Source organism: Carica papaya, chromosome 8, assembly GCF_054855325.1.
Source record: "Carica papaya isolate Zhongbai chromosome 8, ASM5485532v1, whole genome shotgun sequence".
Taxonomy (NCBI): domain Eukaryota; kingdom Viridiplantae; phylum Streptophyta; class Magnoliopsida; order Brassicales; family Caricaceae; genus Carica; species Carica papaya.
In genome coordinates, this window is record NC_142316.1 from 31,826,553 (window position 1) to 31,849,941 (window position 23,389).

Here is a 23,389-nt window from a genome sequence, read left to right on the forward strand (position 1 = left end):
ATGCACTTGTATATATATATGCACATATATATAGCAGTAAGAGTTTCTGGTGTGCGATTGTTGTGCCAATTTTAGTTAATAGAAAAGATTTGAGAGGATCTACGTGAAATTGGGTTGTTGCCTTTTAATATTTGCCCCTCATGTTAAACGAGATTTATTTTATTTTTTATTTTTTCTTTTTTCTAACATATGATCAACCTTTAACTTTTAAAAGATAAAATGATGGGTCAATAAAACTTTTTGTAAATGATCAGTTTTAAGTATAACTAAAAATGGCCAAACCAAAACGACGTCGTGTCACCTTTTAGTTGAAGCTTCCATTGATTGGCTTAAAATGCATTTAGTAAAGTTAAGAGTGGAGGATCAAATTCCACAAACGTGCAACCCTAAGTTCGTTATAATAATTTTCATTAAAAAAAAAATGAATACTAAACAAGGCATTTTCTAGAAAAGGGTAAAAATAAAAAATAAAAAATAAAGATAAATGAGTTTAGGTCTCTTACCTAATATTGGTGAAAAATAATTAGATACTTCAGAATTTTCCTAAAAATAAATATAATTATTTTATTCTAAATTTGAAATAAATTAAATGTGTGCGTACATTTACATATATACACATTAATTATGAAAAATTATTAAGTACTCATAAAGCATAAATGATTTGAGAATGCTTACAAATTCAATTGATATATTTTAAGTTTTATTTGGCTACACATTCCATCAATGGTTTAACCTTTATACAAATGTGTTACAAAATTAAAACCAAATATTTAATGGGTTCAACTACACGCGTAGCATTGTTAATACGCTTGACACATCATGTTGAATACTATTAAAATTTTAATAGGCTATTAATTGTATATTGGTGTAAATATTGAACCCTTAATAATTATTTAACCAATTTATATCTATAATTTCTTTTACACACATTTGAAATATGTTAATTATATTTACCATGTTACGACCTGTTTTAAGTTTAGAGCATTCTTTAATTCCTCATTAATTATTCCAACCAAATTAGTTATGTTTTAAAAAAATTATAATTATTTCAACATTGATATCTCATTTTTTTCCTGACTAATTCTGGCCATGGCCTATCTAGAACTATCAAATATAAACATATCTATTTATACATTCTTGAAAACATATTCAACCATATGGAATTGAATTAAAATTTTTCAGACTTAATTTTGGACTTGATACCAAAATGAACCTAATTTATCTGATTCGATTCAGTTTATGTCAAATTAAATTAAAATTTAAAATTATATTTTTAACTAAAACCAATTAATAAAATAAAAAATAAAAAAAATAATAAATTAAAAATATATATTATTCATCAAATTTATTAATGAAATATATAAAATAAGTAATAATTTTCACTTAAACCAAAGTTTAGATCTAATCTATGCAGTTCAGTCATTTTTAATTTATATTTTAATGCCGTAAGCATTTCTATAAAAGTTACTTATGTAGCAACGAAAGTTCTAAACCATTAAATATTAAAGACAAAACTAAAATAACATGTACCAGCAAATATCTAAAATTTTAAAGTACAGTTGAAACCTAAGTCAATTTTCAGATACAGAAATTTGAATATCTGAAAAATAATCAGGCACTATTCAGTTTTTGAGCCTTATTCATTACCTCAAATTTCCTCTGACAGGAAACAAGAATAAGCGAGCAAAAGAAAAAACTTTGAAGAGGGTGCGGGATTCGGTAACAAATGCCTTGAAAGATTTTGGCTCAATAACGATGTATAAGTTGCTTGTATGCATCCTTATTCTTCTTGTAGTATTCAATTTCAGCCTGCAGATAAAAGGATGTGCCTGTTAATTGCAATAAGACAGGAAAGTTTTGACCAATGCAAAAAATGGAACAACCTCAAGGCATCCTCAAATCTTTTGTTCTCTTGTCTATTTTTAGTCAATGTAATTCTAAATCAGCCATTAGAATCAAAGAAGGCTGGCTACGAGGCTTGAAATACCTAAACTTCACGAGCCCTCGATATTGTGAAGTATTAAGCATTTATACTGGCTTATTAAGTGGGAGCTGAGAGATCCAGCATTCAAACAATTTAAAGAATGCAAGCATACTTTGAGAAACACTGATAATAAGGGATTTTTTTTTTAGTATTTCTGTTACTAAACCAGTTTATCAAAAATAAGAGTGACTCATCAAGGAAGACCATTTTAATCACAAAAAATATTTAAAAGAATATTTTAATATTCTAATTGTCTGTAAGATCAGGGATCAATAGCCTATAAATGAAGCTTTCTTTGTTAAAGATAAATGCAAATTCTCCAGGTTTAATATTGACTTTTGGAAAGCATGAAGGCACTTTTGCTAACTGCTGACAGTAAGAGTTTGAGTAAGAATTGGGAATGTACCTTGCGAACTCCTTTTACGGCAACCACAAGCTTCTCACCAATTAGATCATGCAAGATCTCATCTTTCTGGAGAGCTTCCAAAGATTCATCAAGTGAAGCAGGTAGCCTTTGAACTTTGACACCAACATCAGATGGGTTTATATCTGCTTAATGAATAAAAAACAGTAAGACATCAGCGTAAAGTTTAACTTTCGTTAGGAAAATGGCACTGTGAGCATTTGAAAGAACCACAACTTCCTACAGGACTATCCTTCAAAGCTAAGAGTGAATTTTAACTCCAAATCAAGAGAACAAAAGGACTTGTCGGAGACAAATATCACAGCAATAAAATTTGCAATCAATTACAAATTAAAATTCTTCCCTTAGCTATTTTCCATCATCAAACCATATTTGTATGTAGCAAAATGGTGAATGGAAAGGCTGAAACTGTGGTTTCTCGTTGAGAACAAGGATACCTTGCCCTAAAAAAGTAATAGTCATAAAACAGTGGAAAATCACAGGACGAAAGAAAATTGATGACACTTAATAATGCAAGGGAGCTGGGTTATGTTGAAAGGTTTCAGCAAGACAAATACCACGGGGAACATGTAAGATAATACACAATCATGGTTCAGATTATCAAAATCTTGGTGGTGTCAAATAATTAGTGGGGCCACTAGCTTTTGGAGACAAAAATCATGAATGAGCATTTGCCAGAACAAGAAGTAAAAATGAATGATATAAACCAGGCTTAAGATAAGAACTCAAACCCAAGCATCTAATATTGCCAGGATAAGAATTGATGCATGGTAGGAATTGTAGAAGGGTCAAGACCAAGAAATGATGGTGGGTTTGTTTTGAGGGATTTGCTATTCATTCGTTACATGAAAACATATTTTACTATCCATTTTTTAAATTCTTACCTGTTTACACATAAAAGTAGGTTTAGATTTAAAATAAGAACGACATTTAGAAAATAATATAAAAAATGCAGGCATAAGTCTTAAAATCTTAAAAGTATTTCTAGTGATTTCGAGAAAACTGTTTTTAGTTTATTACTTGAGTGCCACACATCTGTATACCACCCTAAATATTTTTATGCATATGATATAAGCTTAAAAAATAAAAACTAGAAAATATTTCATAAACTATTACTATTATGAGTAGTTTAGCAGTTGGGTCAGTCAGATGGTTATCTGGTCAAGTTTCTAAGCATCAACAATTGAACTACAGTAGATATTGAAGATCAACAAGAATTTAAGCATTCTGGTTCTCTTTGGTCTCTCACTCTGCTGGTTCCTTCTCTCTCTAAACTCCTTTTTTCTAATCGCTCCTTCATTTTTCTTAACACAGTATTTCACTGTATCACACTCTGACCACATTATTCCTGATTTTATGTCACATAGTAACAGAAAGCTACACAGAAAAGAATCCAAAATTCTTAAAATCTATTAATCATTTTTTGCTAGAAATTAAGTTTGTTTCATATTATTAGAATATTATAAAATATTTCATGTACATAATAGTATGATTATTTTTCTAAATATAATGTAATTAATATGGTGTTTTATGTTGGTTACCATGTCTGAATCCATCTACATGTATATATATTTCTATTCTCATTTCAATAAAAAACATGTAAATATTCAATATTTTCCCTTCCCTATTCCTTTACATGGTATCAGAGTAAGGTTTAGGGTTAAGATTTTAGGGGTCAGACCAAACACAGGTTGAACAACCTATTCTCGGTGTCAGAGGAAGTCAACCACCATCCTGTGACTAGTTCAGATCGCGGTCGGTACGGTGGTGCACATAGAAGAAGCAAACGAAGCCTTTCTCTCTTAGTTTTGGGTCCACAAAATGTCGGGTGAATTCGCTTTCGGCCGTGTTGCGTGGGTGATGTGTTCGGCCCGAAGTCGGAATCTGAAGAGAAGCTCGGCCGACCTGGTCTGAGCAAGAAACCAGAAGACTGCAGCAGAGAAAGCAGCGACGGAGGAGATCGCGCGACAACAAGCTTTTTCTGGTCTTCCGACACGATTTGAGCAGATTTTGTAAACACCATTATGGATTTGAGCATGCATTTAGGTTATGTGGTGATTTCCGGTCGAAAGAAGGTATTTTAGTGATTTTTGGCGGCGGTGTGTGGCTCTCCAGTGGCGGAGCGTGAACTCCAGTGGTGGCGCGTGCAGCGGCACGTGGACTCTGGTGGTTTGCAATGAGGTCCTGGTAGGATTGTTGACAGCCGTGTATGAAGAAATATTCTGTTTTCTCATATTTTCTAGTATATTTGCAACAAATTTTGGGTATTCCTGCCTGTTGTGTTTTGGGTATTTAGATTGTCATTTTTCATAATTTCTGAATTAAAATAGATGGTAATATTGTCTATTATTACTGCCGTGAATAAGAACATATAAAATGATATTGTAAGAAATTGCAGAATCGTAATCGAAAGACACAAACAGCTAATATTGCTGCTGCTGCTACTAATAGCTCATCTTCTAAAAGAACTGTTATGATTTCAGCTGACGAATATGCTAAATTTATTCAGTATCAGGAATTTTTGAATAAATTTTCTGCTTTAATTGAATTAGAGAAAAAATATTTTACCTCCTTGAATAGATGGGTGATTGATTCTGGTACTACAGATCCTATGACAGGTAATTCTAAATTTTTTTTATAGTTTTCGACTACACAAAATATTTTTTCCTGTAACTATTGATGATGAGTCGACCTATAACATTATGGGATCGGGGACTATGAAACCAATATCATCTATTACCCTGTCATCTGTGCTAAATCTATCTAAACTTGCATTCAATTTAATTTCTGTGAATGATCTTAATAAAGATTTGAATTGTTGTATTACATTTTTTTCTTATTACTGTATTCTTCAAGATCTTATAATGAAACAGATTATGTATCAAATGGTATCTACATTCTTGACATTTGGGTACCTCGATCGGCTACCTGTTCTAATGTTACCTCTCCATTTGAAACACATTATTAATTGAGACATCCTTCTCTACTTGTATTGAAAAAGTTATGTCATCAGTTTCATGATGTACCCTCACTAAATTGTGAATCATGTCAGTTTGCAAAACATCACAGAAGTCCGTTAGGTTCAAGGATCAATAGATAAGCTAAGTCTGTTTTTGAGTTAGTTCACTCTAATGTTTGGGACCTCTGTCCTGTTTCGTCCAAAACTAGATTTAAGTATTTCGTTACTTTTGTGGATGATTTTTCTCGAATGACGTGAATATATTTTATGAAAAATTCTTCTGAAGTATGTTCTTATTTTTGCACCTTTTGTACTGAAGTCAATACACAATTCAATATTTCTATGCATGTATTGAGAAGTGATAATGCCAAAAAATATATATCAGACTCATTTCAGAACTATATGACTCAATACGGGATCCCTCACCAATCCTCGTGTGTGGATACACTATCTCAAAATGAAATTGTTGAGAGAAAGAACAGACATTTACTTGAGACAGCTCGAGCTTTCTTGTTCCAAATGCAAGTCCCCAAGCAGTTCTCGAGTGATGTTGTTTCCATGACATATTTCTTAATTAATTGTATGTCATCTACAGTACTTGATGGAGATGCTCCTTATAGTCTTCTTTTTCCAAATAAGTTTTTGTTTCCGGTGCAACCTAAGATATTTGGTAGCACATTTTATATTCGAGATGTGCGACCTATTATGACAAAATTGGACCTGAAGGTCTTGAAATATGTATTTTTGAAATATTCTAGGCTTCAAAAAAGATATTGGTGCTACTCTTAAGATCTCAATAAATATTTGATATCAACTGATGTAATTTTTTTAGAGAATACACCGTTCTTCATTAAATCTACAAGTCAGGGGACGGATGATGAGTGATTCATACATAGTTTCACACCAGGTGCTTCTATTGAGCAAACTGATAATGGTACTTCTCCAAATGATTTATCTCCATCCCCTACTTGAACAAGTTGATGATAGTATTAGTGTGCCTCTAACTCAAGTACCACCACAAATTGTTCATGTTTATTTCAGAAAACAATAAACTAATTATACATGTTCTGCAACAGATCCGTTGTCATCTGATTCTGCATCACAGGATCTTGATCTTCTCATTGGTTTTCGTAAAGATAAACATCAGTGTACCATTCCCACGTCAACTTATCCCATTGCTAATTTTATCTCATATGGCTATCTATCTCATTCGTCTAGTGCTTTAATTGCTTTTATAGATTCAACTTCTATACTCAAAACAGTTAAGAAAGTTCTAAATCACCCTGTTTGATGTAATGTCATATTTAAGGAGATAAATGTTCTTGATAACAATCATACCAGGGATTTGATAAATTTACTTAGAGGAAAAAAGTCTGTAGGGTGCAAATGGGTATTTACAGTTAAAGTGAATCCAGATGACTCTATGGCAAAATTTAAAACTTGACTGGTAGTGAAAGGTTATGCTCAAACTTATGAGGTGGACTATTCTGATACATTCTCTCTAGTGGCCAAACTTACTTTTATCTGTTTATTCATATCTATTGCAGCCTCCTGATATTGGCCCTTATACTAACTGAACATTAAAAATGCATTTCCCACGATAATCTCTTAGAAAAAATATATATGGAGCAAACACTTGGGTTTATTACTCAGGAAGAGTACGGAAAAGTCTGTCATTTGAAGAAATCTTTATATGGTCTGAAATAGAGTCCCCGTGCGTGGTTTGGTAAGTTTAATGAGGTAGTCTATGAGTTTAAATTGAAAAAGAGCAAGTGTGATCATTTAGTCTTCTATAAATAATCAATAACTGGTATTATATTTTTTATTATTTATATTGATTATATTGTGATTACAGAAAATGACCATACAAGAATATCCTTTTTTAAGTCATTCTTGCATACCAAGTTTAATACTAAACACTTGAGATAGCTAAAATACTTATTGGAGGTGGAAGTAATAAGAAGTAAGGAAGAAATTCTGTTATCTCAGAGAAGGTATACACTTGATCTACTGGCAGAAACAGGAAAGTTGGGAGCTAAGTCATGCAATACACCAATGGTACCAAATGTACATCTTACAAAAGATGATGGTGATACCCTTAATGATCCAGAAAAATACAAGTGACTGGTTGAGATATTGAATTATCCAACTGTGACTCATCCAGATATTGTATACCCTACCAGTGTTGTTAGTCAATTTATGTCTGCACCTACAGTTAAACATTGGGAGGTTCTGGAACAGATTTTGTACTACTTAAAAGATGCTCTGGGACTTAACATAGTGTTTAAAATTCACGAGCATACTCACATTGAATGTTTTACAGATGCTGATTGGGTTGGATATAAAATTGATAGAATGTTTACTACGAGCTATTATGTTTTTGTTGGTAAGAATCTCGTATAATGAAAAAATAAGAAGCAAACAGTTGTATCTCACTCAAGTGAAGAGTCTGAATTTAGAGTTATGACCCAGTTTACATGCAAAATCTTATGGATACATTATCTTTTAAATGAAGTGGGTCTGAGATCCATATCTCCTGCGAAACTCTAGTGTGATAATCAAGCTGCCCTTCATATTGTCTCGAATCTTGTGTATCATGAGAGAACCAAACATATTGAGGTTGATTGTCATTTCATCCGAGAAAAGATTTAGAAAAATTTTATATTTACTGATTATGTAAAAACAAGAGAACAATTTGGTGATATATTCACAAAACCTCTAAATGGAACACGGATTGAGGATTTTCGAAACAAATTAGATATGATTAATATATATACTCCAGCTTGAGGGAGAGTGTTAAAATATTATAAATTATTTCATATACATAATAGTATAATTATCTTTCCAAATATGTTAGCGTAATTAATAAGATGTTTTAAGTTGGTTACCACATCTGAATCCATCTACATGTACATATATTTTTATTCTCATTTCAATAAAAAACATGTAAATATTCAGTATTTTTTATTTTCTATCCCTTTACACGTATAAAAATCTAAAAGCATTATTTTAAAAAATAAAAAATAAAAAATCTCAAGATATATATATGATACCGAGAGTTATGAATGTTTACCTATAGGTTCAGGCAGAAGAAGATGCTTCTGAAGGCCATCAATGCCAGCAGAAACAATGGCAGCCAAGCCCAAGTATGGGTTTGCACATCCATCAAAAGATTTAATCTCAAAGTTGCTCACCAGACCTTGTATAATTCCAGGTGGGCATGCAGTTCTTATTGGGGCTTCTCTGTTTTCTTTTCCCCAACACTGATATGCCCCACTCCATGTATTTGGTTGTATTCGGTCATAACTTTACAGTAAAATGGGAATAAAAATAAGATTTCTTTCAGATTTAGAATATTTTCTAGGAAATATAAATCCCACATGAAGACTGGCTAGTAGAATCAATCAGTTCACAAGTTCAAACTGATAGGATAAAGCTGAATTAATTATTTGTACTCTAACATGTCCCCTCATTGTAAATCTACTAAGTTCAAAGCATTAATTAAATATAAAAACACTAAACCTTATGCACAACTAATTTTTAACAAAAATGGGAAAACAAAAATCAAAATACTAGATCTCTGGCTGTAATACAATCTTACATAATTGATTAAATTGGTTACCTCAAAAGTTTAAACAGATAGTGCAGGACTCAATCAATTATTTATGCTTTAACACCATTTTCCTACCACTTCACAAAACATGACATTTATAAATTATATAAAATTATTTGCTTCATCTAAAAGCTGTTCTCATCAAAATACACCTAAAGCTTCAATAGCTATTTGAGTGCACGAACATGCACGTGCAAGTCAAACTAAAAATTATTCAGGAGATCCAAGAGAGATTAACATGTATAAATAACAAAAGCAACAAACTGACTAACCAGTTGCTATTTTAATCATACAGAATAATAAGATATTAAACAGAAAATGATAAGATTTCCAAGAAACCTTTTCTAAAGATTAACACAGAGTAGCAATTTAGCCATCTGGTCAATCACGCAAAGACCACTAACATATAACCTACAGCACTATCTTAAGTAACAAAAAGGTGGAATAGCTATAGAGAGGATAAAGTGTAACCATAACTCCTGTAGATGAAACACACAAAACTAACTGTTTCAAAGGAAAAAAAAATATCCATATTAAGCTATGTTTTCCATATGCATGTTAAAAAGAAATGGTTCGTTTGTTTGAGCTGAATCAAGACAGTTATAAAGCACCCGGGAAAAAGATGTTTCATGATGATTAACCAAAAAATTAATTTGATGGTACAGAGCAGTAGTCTTAAAAACAAGATTTGTTTATATACAGACAGAAGCATGCATAGAAAAAAGGAAACCTGTTCGGAACTGGTGCTATGAATGCCAAAATTGAAGGAAGATGGTGCAAAACGCCAGCCATAAATTCTTGACCAACATTGGACATTCCATATTGAGATGATCCATCTGATGCCATAAAAATATTTTTCCCGTTCTGCCACAAACTGATATGCACATGGGATCCTGAACCAATATCATCTAAAGAATACCTAGAAAAGCAGCACAGATTAATATATCTTTTAAGTCTAAATGTTAGTTCCAAATAACAAAAAATGAAGAAACCCTATAAGACCAACTCTGGAACACTATCATAGCTTAACAAGTGAGCTCATCTTTGGTTCTTGTAAAAAGTTTGAACCATATTAGTCACTCTATTTTATTTTAAGTTACCATGTGATAATCCATTCATCATCAAAACGATTAGTCTTTTGGACAGTACAACCTAGTTAAATGATAGGACCAGGCAGTATATAAGAAGATTCTCTACATGACGTAGGAGTACAGTGTCAGAATATTAGTGTTTGAATGAAACATGTAACCCATAATTGTTTTCATGATGTATGCACATGATATTTAGAATAGTAACTCTTCTTATTGAAATAAGAACACCTTGTCTTTTTGTTGGAAAACTACTACCAAATCATCAAGGGTTACAACCACGAAATTTAACAAAGAGACAATTATCAGCCTTACTCTCAGAAGCAGAGAACCTACTTTGGCACAAAAGTCGCCAACAATCCATGTTTCCTTGCAATAGACCTAATAACTTCACGAGTGAAAATCAAGTTGTCCGCAGCACAAGTTGATGCAGTGTGTCCAAGAGCAAATTCAAACTGACCTTTTCCACTTTCCGCGTGCAACTGCAGCAAATTTGAAAATAAAAAAATGAAGAAGGTATTTTCAGGACTCATACAAACACTTGAAACAATAACCAACATTACAGCAAGAGCATTACCAAGATGCATTTCTTCCACTTTTTTCTGAATGAAAGAGAAACATTAGATAGAGAGAAGAGAGAGAGAGAGACAGCATATTCTCCTATAATAGCAAAATATAAAACACCTAAATATAGAACTAAAAGATGCAGTCTAAATGATAATGTGGACACTGTTTTTTGTTATTATAATTTTTTTTAGGAAAGAACATGTGTTACTGTTACCTATGGTACAAAAGCCAACCAGTAAAATTCCAAGTACATACAAATAGCAGCAAATATCTCTCTTTTTGTTTAATTCTTTAGCCATTTTGTTTTCCTTTTTCTGGGGCCAATATAAGCTTTACTGTTGGCGTCTGACAAAGAAGAGAAGAAGATTTTGGAGCTGAAAAATAATCGGAGTTCTTCATCGATCATGCTTTAAAAAATTACAAAAGCTTCTTTGATTTTGCTGTCCATGACAGGAGAATTTTGCAGATGCCTCTACCAGTTACACCTATATTTTGAGATCCTTACTGTATTTTCTTAATTTGTTCCAGTCAAAATTTCTCACATTGAGATGTGATTAAAACCAGAATAAAATAAAAGTAAGAAGCATGCATAATATTATCAACATTCATGTACAATCATAAAAGCTGCATGCAGATTGGAACGAAACCAAGCATCTATGCACTCAATATAAAATTTCATCAGTAATCTCAAAACAGAAATAAATAATAACTCCAGCATTATTCTCCACCTGTTCAACAATAATATTCAAGGAGTGAAGAGTAGTGACTATTTCACGTAACACTGGAGAAGCAGCATCAAATCCTGATGTAGAGCAGTATGGTGTGGAGTCAAATGGCAACCACTCTTCTCTCCCTTCTCTGCATGTGTGACACAATTTAAATCCAATGATTTTGGTTCCTTTTTTTTAAAAAAAAATATATGATTTGTTTCCCTTTTTATTCTTAGTGAATCAAACACTTAAGTGCATACAAGCACATACCTTATAACACTCTTCAATAGAAAAAACTCGTTCTCGAATCCTGCATTCATAACCTAAACATATAGAATTTTGTAAATAAAGTATCCAAAGACTTTAGTTTGACATGAAATATGAGAAACAAGTCTAATATACCAAGTTAAATTCATCTTTCAGAATCTTTGAGGCTCTTCGTAAGGCCTCTCTTGGGCAATATTCCCATGCTTCACCAGGTTTAAGATGCATGTCAGCCAAAACCATCTCATCTTGCTTAGCCCTGTCAGGAAGAGAATTATGTCAATATAAATTAAAGGGATACATGCAGTGAATTGACTCCTTGGTATGTCCCAGTGCCCTGGATCTAGTTATGGGTCCTTGGGGGCTGAAATCTGTTAGAGTTAAACCAGATTTTCTCTGGTTTTTCTTCCTTTGAAACCTATGATGAATAAGAATATGAGGTCTCATTGAGAGAGGACTCAAAGATCTTGATAAGTGACAACTTTTTTTCTGCATAATATCATAGAACAGAAGCCAAAAGTATAGCTCTGTCAATTAGAACCTACCTGCCAACTTAGGGATAGAAACTACCCACCTAAGACAGGTAACTCTCTTTATAGAATCCATAAATTCATGGTTTGACTTATTCAAAAAAATTTAACATAAAAAGCCAGGTTCCTATAATAGATAATTTCCTATGCAATTACTTGCTTGAATTCAAATCTTTACAATACAGTTAATCTTCCTAAACTTCCCATAGAATCTCTAGTGAACCTGATTGATTGGAAATATTTTATTTTCCAGTTCACCTTCAAGAGGACCCATGAGCCCTTCTCAACTGCATCTGTGCTAGGTTGAACACAGAAATTTCTTCTAAATTATTTTACCATTCTTCCTTGATATTGAGAAATGAGAAGAGTTCACATGTCATAAAGGTGCAAGTAGAAAACGCATGGACACTTGTCATGGAAAACATCGTACCATGGGATTCGCCGTCTACTGGACAGATCAGGCATTAATCTAATCTCACCAACTCCAGTCAGATTAGATTCCTCTGCTGGTCCATCAGCAAATGAAGTCATCCCCATAGATGCAAAAGTTAAGCCAACACCATTCTTCTTTACAACATCATCAAAACGCTTTACTGGGATAACCTAGAATGACAAACAATATGAGGGAAATCAGTGATCAAATATATTTACCTAATGCAGTTCTCAAAAACTATGAGTATCTCAAATGAATATTCTAGAGAAGATAATTCACTATCTAGTTTATGATACAAAGATTTAAAGATACATAACATCCAAGCTTAAGGTGATGAGATATGTGAACTTCTTCTGGCCTCACTATTCAAGTCTAAGTTAAAATTCTAGGTACTTCAAGCCAGTATATAAATCTAGACCATTGTCCACTAAAAGCAGAGATGTTCTGCTTGATGACCTGGCCTCAGTCTCCTACAACTAATTGGCAATGTGCAGTAGCATTGTTGAGGCGATATGATGCTGCCATTCAAATGACCAACAATCCTGATGAACTCAACGCCACTTTACCAGAAGTAAACATCTTTTTTGAAAGCAAAAATATCAACAGGTTATATTCAATTTAAGCTGCTGGACTCAGAAAATGCAGACCATATTCCCACGTGACAGGTTCTTATCTGAAAACAAACAAAACAACTGAACATGGTTTTGAACCTCCAGGCATATAATTCTTTTGAAGATCTCAGAATTTTTTGAAGAACATTTTACAGTTCCAAGCCTTCGTTCAAAAGTGCAAAAGAACTTTTTAAGATAATTTTTTGAATGATTTCAGTCATGCCATTCCTGCCGTCTAGTAACGACCAAGTCTTATGAACAATTTATTCCTTTTCCTATTAACAAGAAATAAAGCTTGTAGACTCTTCTACTAAAAAATAAACTCATGGTACGCTTGCACCGACACCTGCAAAGTGCAGGAGCATATGCAACAAAGAAAAGGACAAAGAACAGCAATAGCTAAGCAGAAAACAAAATGATATAGAATACATACAGAATCTAAGCATAATGGTCAGTGTAGATCGAGAGATACTCAAGGTCATACAGTTTTTTTTTGTTGAAATATCTCAAGGTCATATAGTTTTAAACCAGTAAGAACAAGAAGAATTATGCAAGATTAGTAAGTCAAAACCACAGGAAAAAAAGCATATCATGCATCCCTTTAGTGAATAAAACCTGCATGGCCAGCCCAAGGAGTATATCCCTTTAGCATAAGAATCACTTGTCTTTAACGGGGGAAGATGAATAATTGCTCGCTTCTAAACCATGAAACCTTGTACTTATCTATGCAAGCTAGGATAATATGAGTTTCCACATTCCTCCAACATCAAAGGCAATAATGCTTTCCAGTTTAGAAAATGTTTCAGTTTAGCTCCTTTCTATATATATTCGCCAATAAAAGTAAAATAATGATTTAACCATTGAAAAATAAAAGAAAAAACAAAAACTCACACGGCATCTGTGTTGCCCAGAAGAATCAACCCAGATAATACGAACAAGTGACGCGCCAATTTCTTGGCCATTGTGTTCCACCATTGCAGACTTGAGAGATGAACTGTAGTTTGAGCCAGACAATTTCACATTCAAATCAATCTTGTAAAATTGAATTGCATTTTGTACAAAGATGTCCCTAGCTGCTTCATTAGCTTCAGCAAGTGAGAGATCACCACAACTGCATGCATCACGAAGGACTGAAAAGACAACTTCACGTGCTTTTTTTGTGCCTACAAAAACCAGAAGGATAATTTAAAAGTAATTAGATAAAACATTTCCCATCGAAACTTTCAAGAATGGTTTGGTAATATTACAACTCTATGTATTCAGGTTTTTTAGGATACAAAATAAAAATAGACAATAAATTACAATTAGTTACTTAATTTTAGAAAAAGTTATAATTAATTACAATACTTTACCATTATACTTTTTAACCTAATTTACCATTCTTTTAATACTCTTCCTCAAACTGGAGAATAGATATTGTTCATCCCCACCTTACTAAGAAGATATTGGACTGCCGAATTATTTAAGCTTTACTAACGCATCTATCAGTTAAGAATTGGTGGGCATATCTAAGGTACATAATAGGTCGTTGTCAAATTTTTCTTTGATAAATCGATTTTAATGTGTTTGGTCCGATTGTTTTGCACAAGATTGTAACAATGCTTATCCCTGATTTGTTGTTAAAATGTAGGCGCATAGAGTTTTCTCACTTGATTTTAAGATCTTCCAAAAAAATTTCATTCGTAATAGTTTAATATCCCTTGTACTAATGTTTGAAATTCTAATTCTACACTTGATCTCATAACTACTTTTTTACTTCTTACTTCTCCGAATGACTAGATTACTTTCAAAGAAGGTACAATACCTAGTGGTGTTTTTAAAACATGACCTTACATATTCTACATCAATATGGGCTTGTATGAGTAGCTATCAATATTCTTAAACATAATTTTTTTTCGAGGTAATCTTTGAAGTAATGTAATACTCTGTAAATTACTTGTAGATGCACTTCTTTCAAACTGTACATTAACTGACTTATAATATTCACTGCATAGATAGTGTCTGGTCTAACGTGGATAAGTATATTAATCTCCCAATTAACCTCTAACACATTTTTTTTACAGATATATCTTCTTCTGCTATTCCCAATTTGTTATTAAAATCAATAGAAATACTAATTGAAGTATCCCTCAACAGGTTAATGAATATATTTGTATTGAGAAATAAAAATCTAAAACTTTGAGCGGCCGATTCTCAAAAAATACTTCAACTTACCAAGTTCATTAATTTCAAATTATTTTCTTAAGCACTACTTCATTATTAATTTTTCTTTCTTATCATCTTCTATTACGATAATATCATCAATGTATACAAGGAGAGCTGTAACACCCATTATCTCTGAGTATCTAATGAACAAAGTGTGGTCTCCTTGACCCTAATTAAATTTAAGATCTATTATCACACTTGCGAACCTGCCAAACCATGTTTTTGGCGGTTGCTTGAGTCCATACAAAGCCTTCTTTAGTTTACATACTTATTTGATCATGTTTCTTTGTTAAAACCTAGTAGGATATTCATATAGATTTTTTCTTCTAAATCTTCATGTAAGAAGACATTTTTTACATCAAATTGTTTTAATTGTCAATCAACTGAATAGTTAATGATAAAAAAATTCGTGCAGAGTTTGTCTTAACTCTGTCCCACATGTTTGTATATATTTATTTGTTATTAGTTTTATTTTATATCTCTCGATTGTCCCATTTGCCTTATATTTGATAGTAAAGACCATTTTTATCCCACGAGTTTATTCCCTTTGGGTAGATCAACTATTTCTTATGTATGATTTTTCTCAAGTATATAAATTTCCATATTCACAGTATTCTTCCATTTTTCACAAGATAATATCTTAGATACTATATTAGGAATCAACTCAGTATTCAAACTTATGAGGAAATTTTTATGAAATGGTGAACACTTATCAAATGATACAAACTGTAAGATAGGATAAAAAAAGTATTAGTGCATCCTCTTGTACCTTATCATTATCAAATTGTATAGATTTTTCGAGACATATCTCGATTCCAAGATCAATGTTGGATTCTTGGATCGACTTAAACTCAGTACTCAACATTTTCCTCCTTGTATACATCTGAGAACATATAGGGTCTAGTATGATCTCTTGATTAGATGAATTTTTTGGTAGGTTCTAAAGGTTTTCTTATGGTGATGGTGTTGGGATATTTGGCAAAGGATTGTGCGACAAATGTAGAGGATAAATTCTATTAAGAATTTTGTATTCTTATCTTACAATACAAACTCCCACTAAAGATAAGGTTGGGTAAATTAGAATTTTTTTTTAATAAATATAATATCTGCAGACACATAAAACTTTTTTGTTGATGGATGTTAACATTTATACCATTTTTAAGCAGAAAAGTACTTCATAAATACACATTTCAGAGTTCGATTATTAAATATCCTTCTTCGGTAGGAATAAATATAAATGAGGACAACATACTAACTATTTGAGGAATCGGATAGTTTGTAATATTTATTGCTGGGTAAAGTTTTTGTAGTATTTCTTGAGAATTTTTAAAGTCAAGATCGCTGGTGAACAAGTTATTAATAATATAGGTAGCAGTAAAGATGGTTTCACGATAAGATTGCTTTTGAATGTCGTTTTGAAAAATAAAAGCTCTAGTGGTAGCTAATTCCTATTTTACTGTGAAATGCGGATGCAAGATAATCTATAGAGAATTCCTTCATGATAGAAGAATGATGAAAGCATATGGTTAAAAAAATATTTGGTGCTATCGGTACGGAATCATTTTATGCCAGTTCCAAATTGGGTTTTTCATTACATTACAGAACCATATATGATATGATTAACATCAAATTTATCTTTAAGTAAAAATAGCCAAGTGACTCTAACACAATTGCTAATAAATGATACAAATCATTGAACTCTAAAAATATTAGGTATGGATGTTGATCTCCAAATAGTAGATTTTGTGTCTAACTTTACCACGCTAATCATTTTCCTCAAATTCTAGTCCTAAAAGTCATAATGAAAAGTGCCAAACATTACTTTGTAGTTCAAGTTTGTGATAACTCATTAACCGACACAAGATTAGTACACAATTTGAGAACATGTAACACATTTTAGGACAATGGTAAGATTAAACTTAAAATCGTCCTCATCTGCAATAGTATTGAGGAAACCATCGATAATAACAATGTTTTTATTAATTAAACATGGAGCATACATAGATATTTACAAGTATTGATCATATAATTTGTGACTCCTACGTTTACAATTCAAAAATTTTCAAATGGCTTATCTAAGTCATTTAGTTCATTTGAGGTAAAAATTGTACCTGAGTAAGCCAGTAAATTCATATTTATTTGTTTCTCCCAGGACTCAAGTCAAGATCTTAGTATTTCAATCTCCATTTTGAATTCACTAAGATTTGGAGTTGCCATTTCAGTATTTGCTCCAGTAACTTGAGATGTTATCTCTGACATCCTTTAAAAATTGTACTAATAATTAATCTGGAAAAGGAAAAATTATTGAAATATTTTTACTCAAAATATGTGGCTCCATGAGTAGGAAATCTACAACTTGCAAATAATATAGTTCTGAATCAGTAATTGAGTCAACTCGAACTAAAAACTCAATAAATCAACACAGACATGGTATAATCTCATTATTCAACTCACTGAGTTAGCTCAGACAATCCTTGCCCCCTTGAACCTTACCACCTTTACTTGACTTGACTCAATTTAGATTTTGGTAAAAAACACAGACTTGCATACACAATGGTGATAGGTAGTGTGCATAGAGCATAGGCAGGAGTGCAACAAATGGCAGAGACACTATGCACAGGGGCGCGATAAGAGCAGAGGTTCATTCCTCTCACATTTGTCACTCGTCTCGTCTATCGTTCTTTGCGAGTGTCGTTCGTCTGTAGATAGCATTGCACCTGCATCTGGCGTCTACGTCTAATCATGGGACGAGGTATTGCAACAGACGACAATGGATCAAAGAAGGTCACATCTGTATCTGGATGCAGACGTGTTTGGCAGTGTGGCTGTGCCTGAATGCACTGTTTAAGTTTCTAGCGTTAATGATGATGACCAATTTGTTGCTACCGATGGCCAGCAGCGGTGCCTAGTGGCTGACTTGTAGTTGTAAGTTATGATGGTTGACCTAACTCTTTTGGGGTTTTTTCTTTTTTGTTTTCAGCAATAAGGCAGAATAAAATTTGTAGTTGAGATTGGGGTCTCCTTAACCTAAACTCTGATACTATATCAAGAATGGTTTGATGTGCATTCAACTAAATATTACAGTTTTATATATACATAAATGACGAGAAAGAAAATAGATAATAAATTGCAATTAATTATCAAAAGTGTAATTTATCTTATATCCTTCAACATAATTTATTATTTTTTTAACAAAACTATATTGAAATGTAAGAAGAAAAAATCCCAAGTGGCCTATTCATACCTAAGTAGAAAGTTTCAGGAGATGCATAACCATCGGTGCTGAACATTACCTGCAAATTTCCTTTTAATTAACATTATTTAATTATAGAAGAAGTAAAGAAATCAGTATACCCTTGTACTTACAATCAGAAGATTCTCAGGAAAAATATCATTACAAGAAGTGGGAAGATTTCAAAAAACCAGCCAAAAGCTTACACTTGATAGCTTAACAGTTAGCACTCAGAAAAAGTTGTATTTAGATCTGTAATCCAGGAAAAAATTACATTTCTCGAAGATGGTGTTTAAAAACTTGACGAAATACATTAACAACATGTACATTTACTCTCGCAAGAGAGTTTATAGGTTACTTCAATAAATTTTTCTGCATTGTATTCTCTATTGCTTTAAGTGCAGATGTTTTCACCTTCTTTACTGGGGCTAGATCCAAAAGTTCTTTTACCGAAGAGATCATCCCGTGAGCACTAAGCTTTGGAACTGCTAAACCGAAATCAAGATATACCTGAAAGTAAAAGTAAGAGAATTTACAATCTGAATAAAAATGTTAGTTTATGATTAACAAATGAGTATAATTCACAGAGCATAGTAATTTCACCTGAGAATAAACAGAGGCAAGATATGATGCTTCCTTTGAGAATGGATATGATGCATGTAAAAGAACTATACGACAATTGGAAAATCTCTTGTCCTCGAGAATGGCTCGTAGGTGAAGAGGATTGGATAACCGTAAATCTAAATCTTTGTCTCCAAAACTAATTGGAAGAGAAGGAAAAGTTAGCAAATAAAATACAATAATACCAGAAGTGCACATTGCCTGAAGCCACTGCATTTGCTCGTCAAAGAACAAGGAAATATAAATTGGAATTTGAGGAGCTCTCTTTGATATTTTTCGGAAGTGGACAAGGAAAGTGCATTTTTCTCACAAAAACCTACAATATTTTTTTTAGAAAATAAGAATATTATAGATACGAACAAGTGTTGCTCCTGGAATGGAAATCTACGATTTGATCTCAATTGTAAAGCCATTTTCCCAAAACTGACTGAATACTTGCATATGAAAAACATCTGAGATAAATGCATTTCATAACCAGACAGCAGAAAACACAGGCAAACTGTTCAAATTTCCAGCAGTTCCACGCTCAGAGATCTAAATTCCAACCTCATTCCCTTTGTTAAAACTTCCCGGAGCAGAAAAAAGAAGTTAATTAAGCAAAAAAATTCTATTACCCAGTGTGTATCTGCAATGGCAAGTCAAAGCATGCAGCAAACGCCAAACTATATGTGAATAAATAGTCAATTAAGCTTTTGTCTGTAACACGGACCGGCTTTCCAGCTGGTAAACAAATAGAAGAAAAATTGTTATTATAACGTTATAAGAGTAGAGAAATTTCAATATTTTACATGCTATACTCACCGCTCAAAATTTTGGTTAGACCTTCCTCAGCATCTTTTCTAGTTACATCTGTTTTGATTTCTAGACCGCTGCGGTATGCAGCTATGCTTTTTAACGCAACAATTTGACCAACAGCTGTAATTTATAAGGAAACCAACTACGACCAAGGATTCTCTTATCCATATATTTATATAATTTAGAGTAAACAGTGACAGAAACAAACTTCCCATTTATCTAATTGCAGTTATTGCGTACCAAATTATGAATTCCAAGTGAATTGTGGAGGCAAAATGTGATAAGTTGCAAACAATTATGTGGCTACAGATCTACTAGCAACAAAATACACACTCATGAACTAACTCTAACTGAAAGGATATGACTTCAATTTTTTATCAAAAATGTCAATGAACGAATCCAATGTCCAAGTGCATCCACCTGCCATCCCCTGCAAAGACACATAGTACCAAAAGAAAAAAAACTTAGGAAAAAATAACAACATTGCTAACTTTTCCACTGATCATACAAGTGAACAAGGAGAAGTGAGAATTGATGCTGTCAACAAAGAAATGAAATTTCTAGTCCCAGCATTTGCTTCTGATCCAAATCCAACCACCTCAAGATCAAGGTAGCAGTCTAGTATTTGATTCTTCAAATTACAAACTATTCCAAATTATTATAAATTTCATCAGGCAAACTAAAGTACGTGATAACAAGGCTCTAAATAGTAGTGAGAAGTGGAGGTTCACATGTTGTGTATTATAAGTACAAAAACACCATAGTAGTATTGAAGAATGAATAAATTGATCATACAAAACACATTTTGCAAACAAAACAAAATGCCTATAACAGTTATGAGTATCAGTAGTTGACTAACAATCATGAAAGATCAGCTAGTATCTTACTTCCTCAAGAATTTCCTCAGCCAGACGTTCAATCCTCAGTATCCTACCCACAAATGGAGCAGCACATCTATGCCATTCAATGTCCTGCTTTTTGTCCAAGATCAATCCATCATCAATGAGTATGGCAGAGATTCCTGCAGCTCTAAAGCAGACTGAACTAATAGCTTGCAATCCTGCTGATTTGCGGTATTCCTCAACCGCATGCAAGGTAGATACTGTGCCATACAGTTCAGCAATCTCCCTCAAATTTCTCTGGCACAAATATATACACTTAGGTAAGAACTGAAGCCCAAAAAGTCAAGCTTTTTGTTGCCATCAAAGATTCAGATCCCATCACTCAAAACTGAAAATGGAAACCAAAGAAAACAATTATACACTATGATCAGCAATAGAGACAGAGTTCACAATTAATTTGGGGCTGAAACTTCTTTACGAGTAAAAGAAGAGTTGCTACTCATAAAAGAGGAGTAGCAGACACTCAGGAGTAGCTAGCCGAGATAACAGAACACCTCCAGAATTTCTCAGTGTAAGACTATGTAACAGTAACTGAGTTAAATATAAATACATAGTTTCCTACACAGAAGAAAAATACCATACTTACAGTAAAGAACTTTGAAAATGAAGTCATCAAATAATCGCTTCAAGAACATTAAACTTAGACTATGTAACAGTAACTGAGTTAAATATAAATAGATAGTTTCATCCACAGAAGAAAAACACCATCCTTCCAGTATAGAATTTAGAAAATGAAGTCATCAAATAATCGCCTCAAGAACATTAAACATAAAATATGTAACAGTAAATGAGTTAAATATAGATAGATAGTTACATCCACAGAAGAAAAACACCACACTTCCAGTATAGAACTTGAAAATGAAGTCATCAAATAATCGCCTCAAGAACATAAAACTCAGACTATGTAACAGTAACCGAGTTAAATCTAATTAGATAGTTTCATCCACAGAAGAAAAACACCACTCCCAGTATAGAACTTTGAAAATGAAGTCATCAAATAAAAATCTCAAGAACGCTAAACTTAAACGATGTCCCTCTTCCATTTAATGATTTGGGATAGAAGCCAGTAATTAAAGAAGAAAACGAAATTCTATTTGACCAATCGTATCCATAATTTACATCATCTGTAAATTTCTTCAAGAGATAATGAGCTGAGTAACGGATTTCTGAATGCGAACTGCAAAAAGTGCATCAGTGGTTGATAAATGAATAATGGCACTTAACACGTACATCCATCCATCACTGTAATCTTCTCTACCATGCACAAATAAGATGGAACGCGGACAGGCGTGCGCGCACTTCATCCTGAGGCGCACGATAGCAAGGACAGAAAGAGGGAGACCATACCTTGAATGAGAGGGAGTGGGTTGCATAGGCCAAGGCGTCGCCGCTGGCCTCCGAGAAGCAGTTGAGGAACGGGAAGGAGGAGTCAAGTGCGACGATGTTGTGCGCGTGAGCGTCCACTACCTCTATCTTCTCTATCGTCTCTCTTAGATCTCCAAAGTCCATGTCTCTTCCTCCCTGTCAAATTATCAGATGGAAGAAAAAATTTGAAACGAAAGTCATGATTGGATAATTATATTAACGAAGCGGCAGATTTACATAGACAGTCCAACAGCTGTAGATAGATATTCCAACAGCTTGACGACATGGAAAGTCAAACAACTTCAAGCATTCCTCCCTTAAATTAATGAATTTAAACAAAATATATACACACACACACACACGTATATATATATATATATTTCACTCATATGGACTTGGTATGATGCAAACTCCAACTAGTCTCCTAAGTTTCTGAAATGCACTTAAGGGCCTTTGTAAATATATCAGCGGCTTGATCTTCACTTCAGCAGTATACAAGGTCAACTATTTTATTTCTTGTGAAATCTTGCAATGAGTAATATTTTGTGTATCAATATGTTTGCTCCTCCCAGTAAAATAGGAGCTTAATGGTTAAAATGTTGTCATAATGAATAAGAGTAGATTATTTTTGCTTGAAATAAATAGCATCAAAGGATTTTCTATACACAAATTGTTTGACAAACACTTGTTATCGTTTCTATGAATTATGTTATTATAGTGTTGACGATGTTACAATTATTATTTTCTTTTACAGAAGAATGCACATCTGTAAAAAGAATGTAATTTTTTTTTATTATATAAATATCAGCATAGTCACTATCTGTAAAATCAAGTAAACATAATTTTTTAACATTCATATACATTATTTTACAATTTATTATCCTTTGCAAATATCTAAAAATTCACTTTGTTCTTAGAAATGTGTATCATTTAAACAATTCATAAGTCTGCTCACGAGACTTACAACATGCATTATATAGGGTCCTATTATAATTAAATATATTGAGGTTCCCACAATTTAGTTATAAAGAGTGTTGTCAACTCTCTTTCCATTTGAATTTTTAATAAGTTTTAAACTTATATTTG

General features: G+C 32.8%; 1 protein-coding gene across 2 annotated transcripts; it reads right to left on the reverse strand.

Moving 5' to 3' along the window:
* Positions 1-1,491: 1,491 nt before the first annotated feature.
* NODGS (nodulin/glutamine synthase-like protein) lies at positions 1,492-22,715 on the reverse strand. 2 transcript variants are annotated; one of them, XM_088208836.1, is made up of 18 exons: positions 22,286-22,713; positions 20,924-21,175; positions 20,398-20,466; positions 20,043-20,157; positions 19,856-19,961; positions 19,224-19,380; positions 19,035-19,130; positions 18,633-18,681; positions 14,075-14,346; positions 12,570-12,742; positions 11,748-11,868; positions 11,616-11,668; positions 11,364-11,493; positions 10,405-10,550; positions 9,711-9,899; positions 8,441-8,673; positions 2,391-2,533; positions 1,492-1,809 (listed from the first exon to the last, which is right to left on the reverse strand). In XM_088208836.1, exons 1-18 carry the CDS (start codon positions 22,445-22,447, stop codon positions 1,747-1,749), a joined length of 2,529 nt encoding a protein of 842 aa, XP_088064962.1. In that variant the 5' UTR covers positions 22,448-22,713; the 3' UTR covers positions 1,492-1,746. The 2 variants fall into 2 exon arrangements, 1 of the variants encoding a protein (XP_088064962.1); XR_015813789.1 differs by lacking the exon at positions 8,441-8,673 and having other exon boundaries at positions 22,286-22,715.
* Between the last annotated feature and the right edge of the window lie 674 nt (positions 22,716-23,389).

Excerpts from the sequence above, each read along its gene's own strand:
- NODGS (XM_088208836.1), bottom strand. The coding sequence starts at position 22,447 with ATGGACTTTGGAGATCTAAGAGAGACGATAGAGAAGATAGAGGTAGTG. Across the intron at positions 14,347-18,632 it reads TCCTGAAACTTTCTACTTAG|GCACAAAAAAAGCACGTGAA; the intron begins GTATGAATAGGC and ends TGGTTTTTGTAG. Across the intron at positions 12,743-14,074 it reads CTGGGCAACACAGATGCCGT|GTTATCCCAGTAAAGCGTTT; the intron begins GTGAGTTTTTGT and ends TTGTCATTCTAG.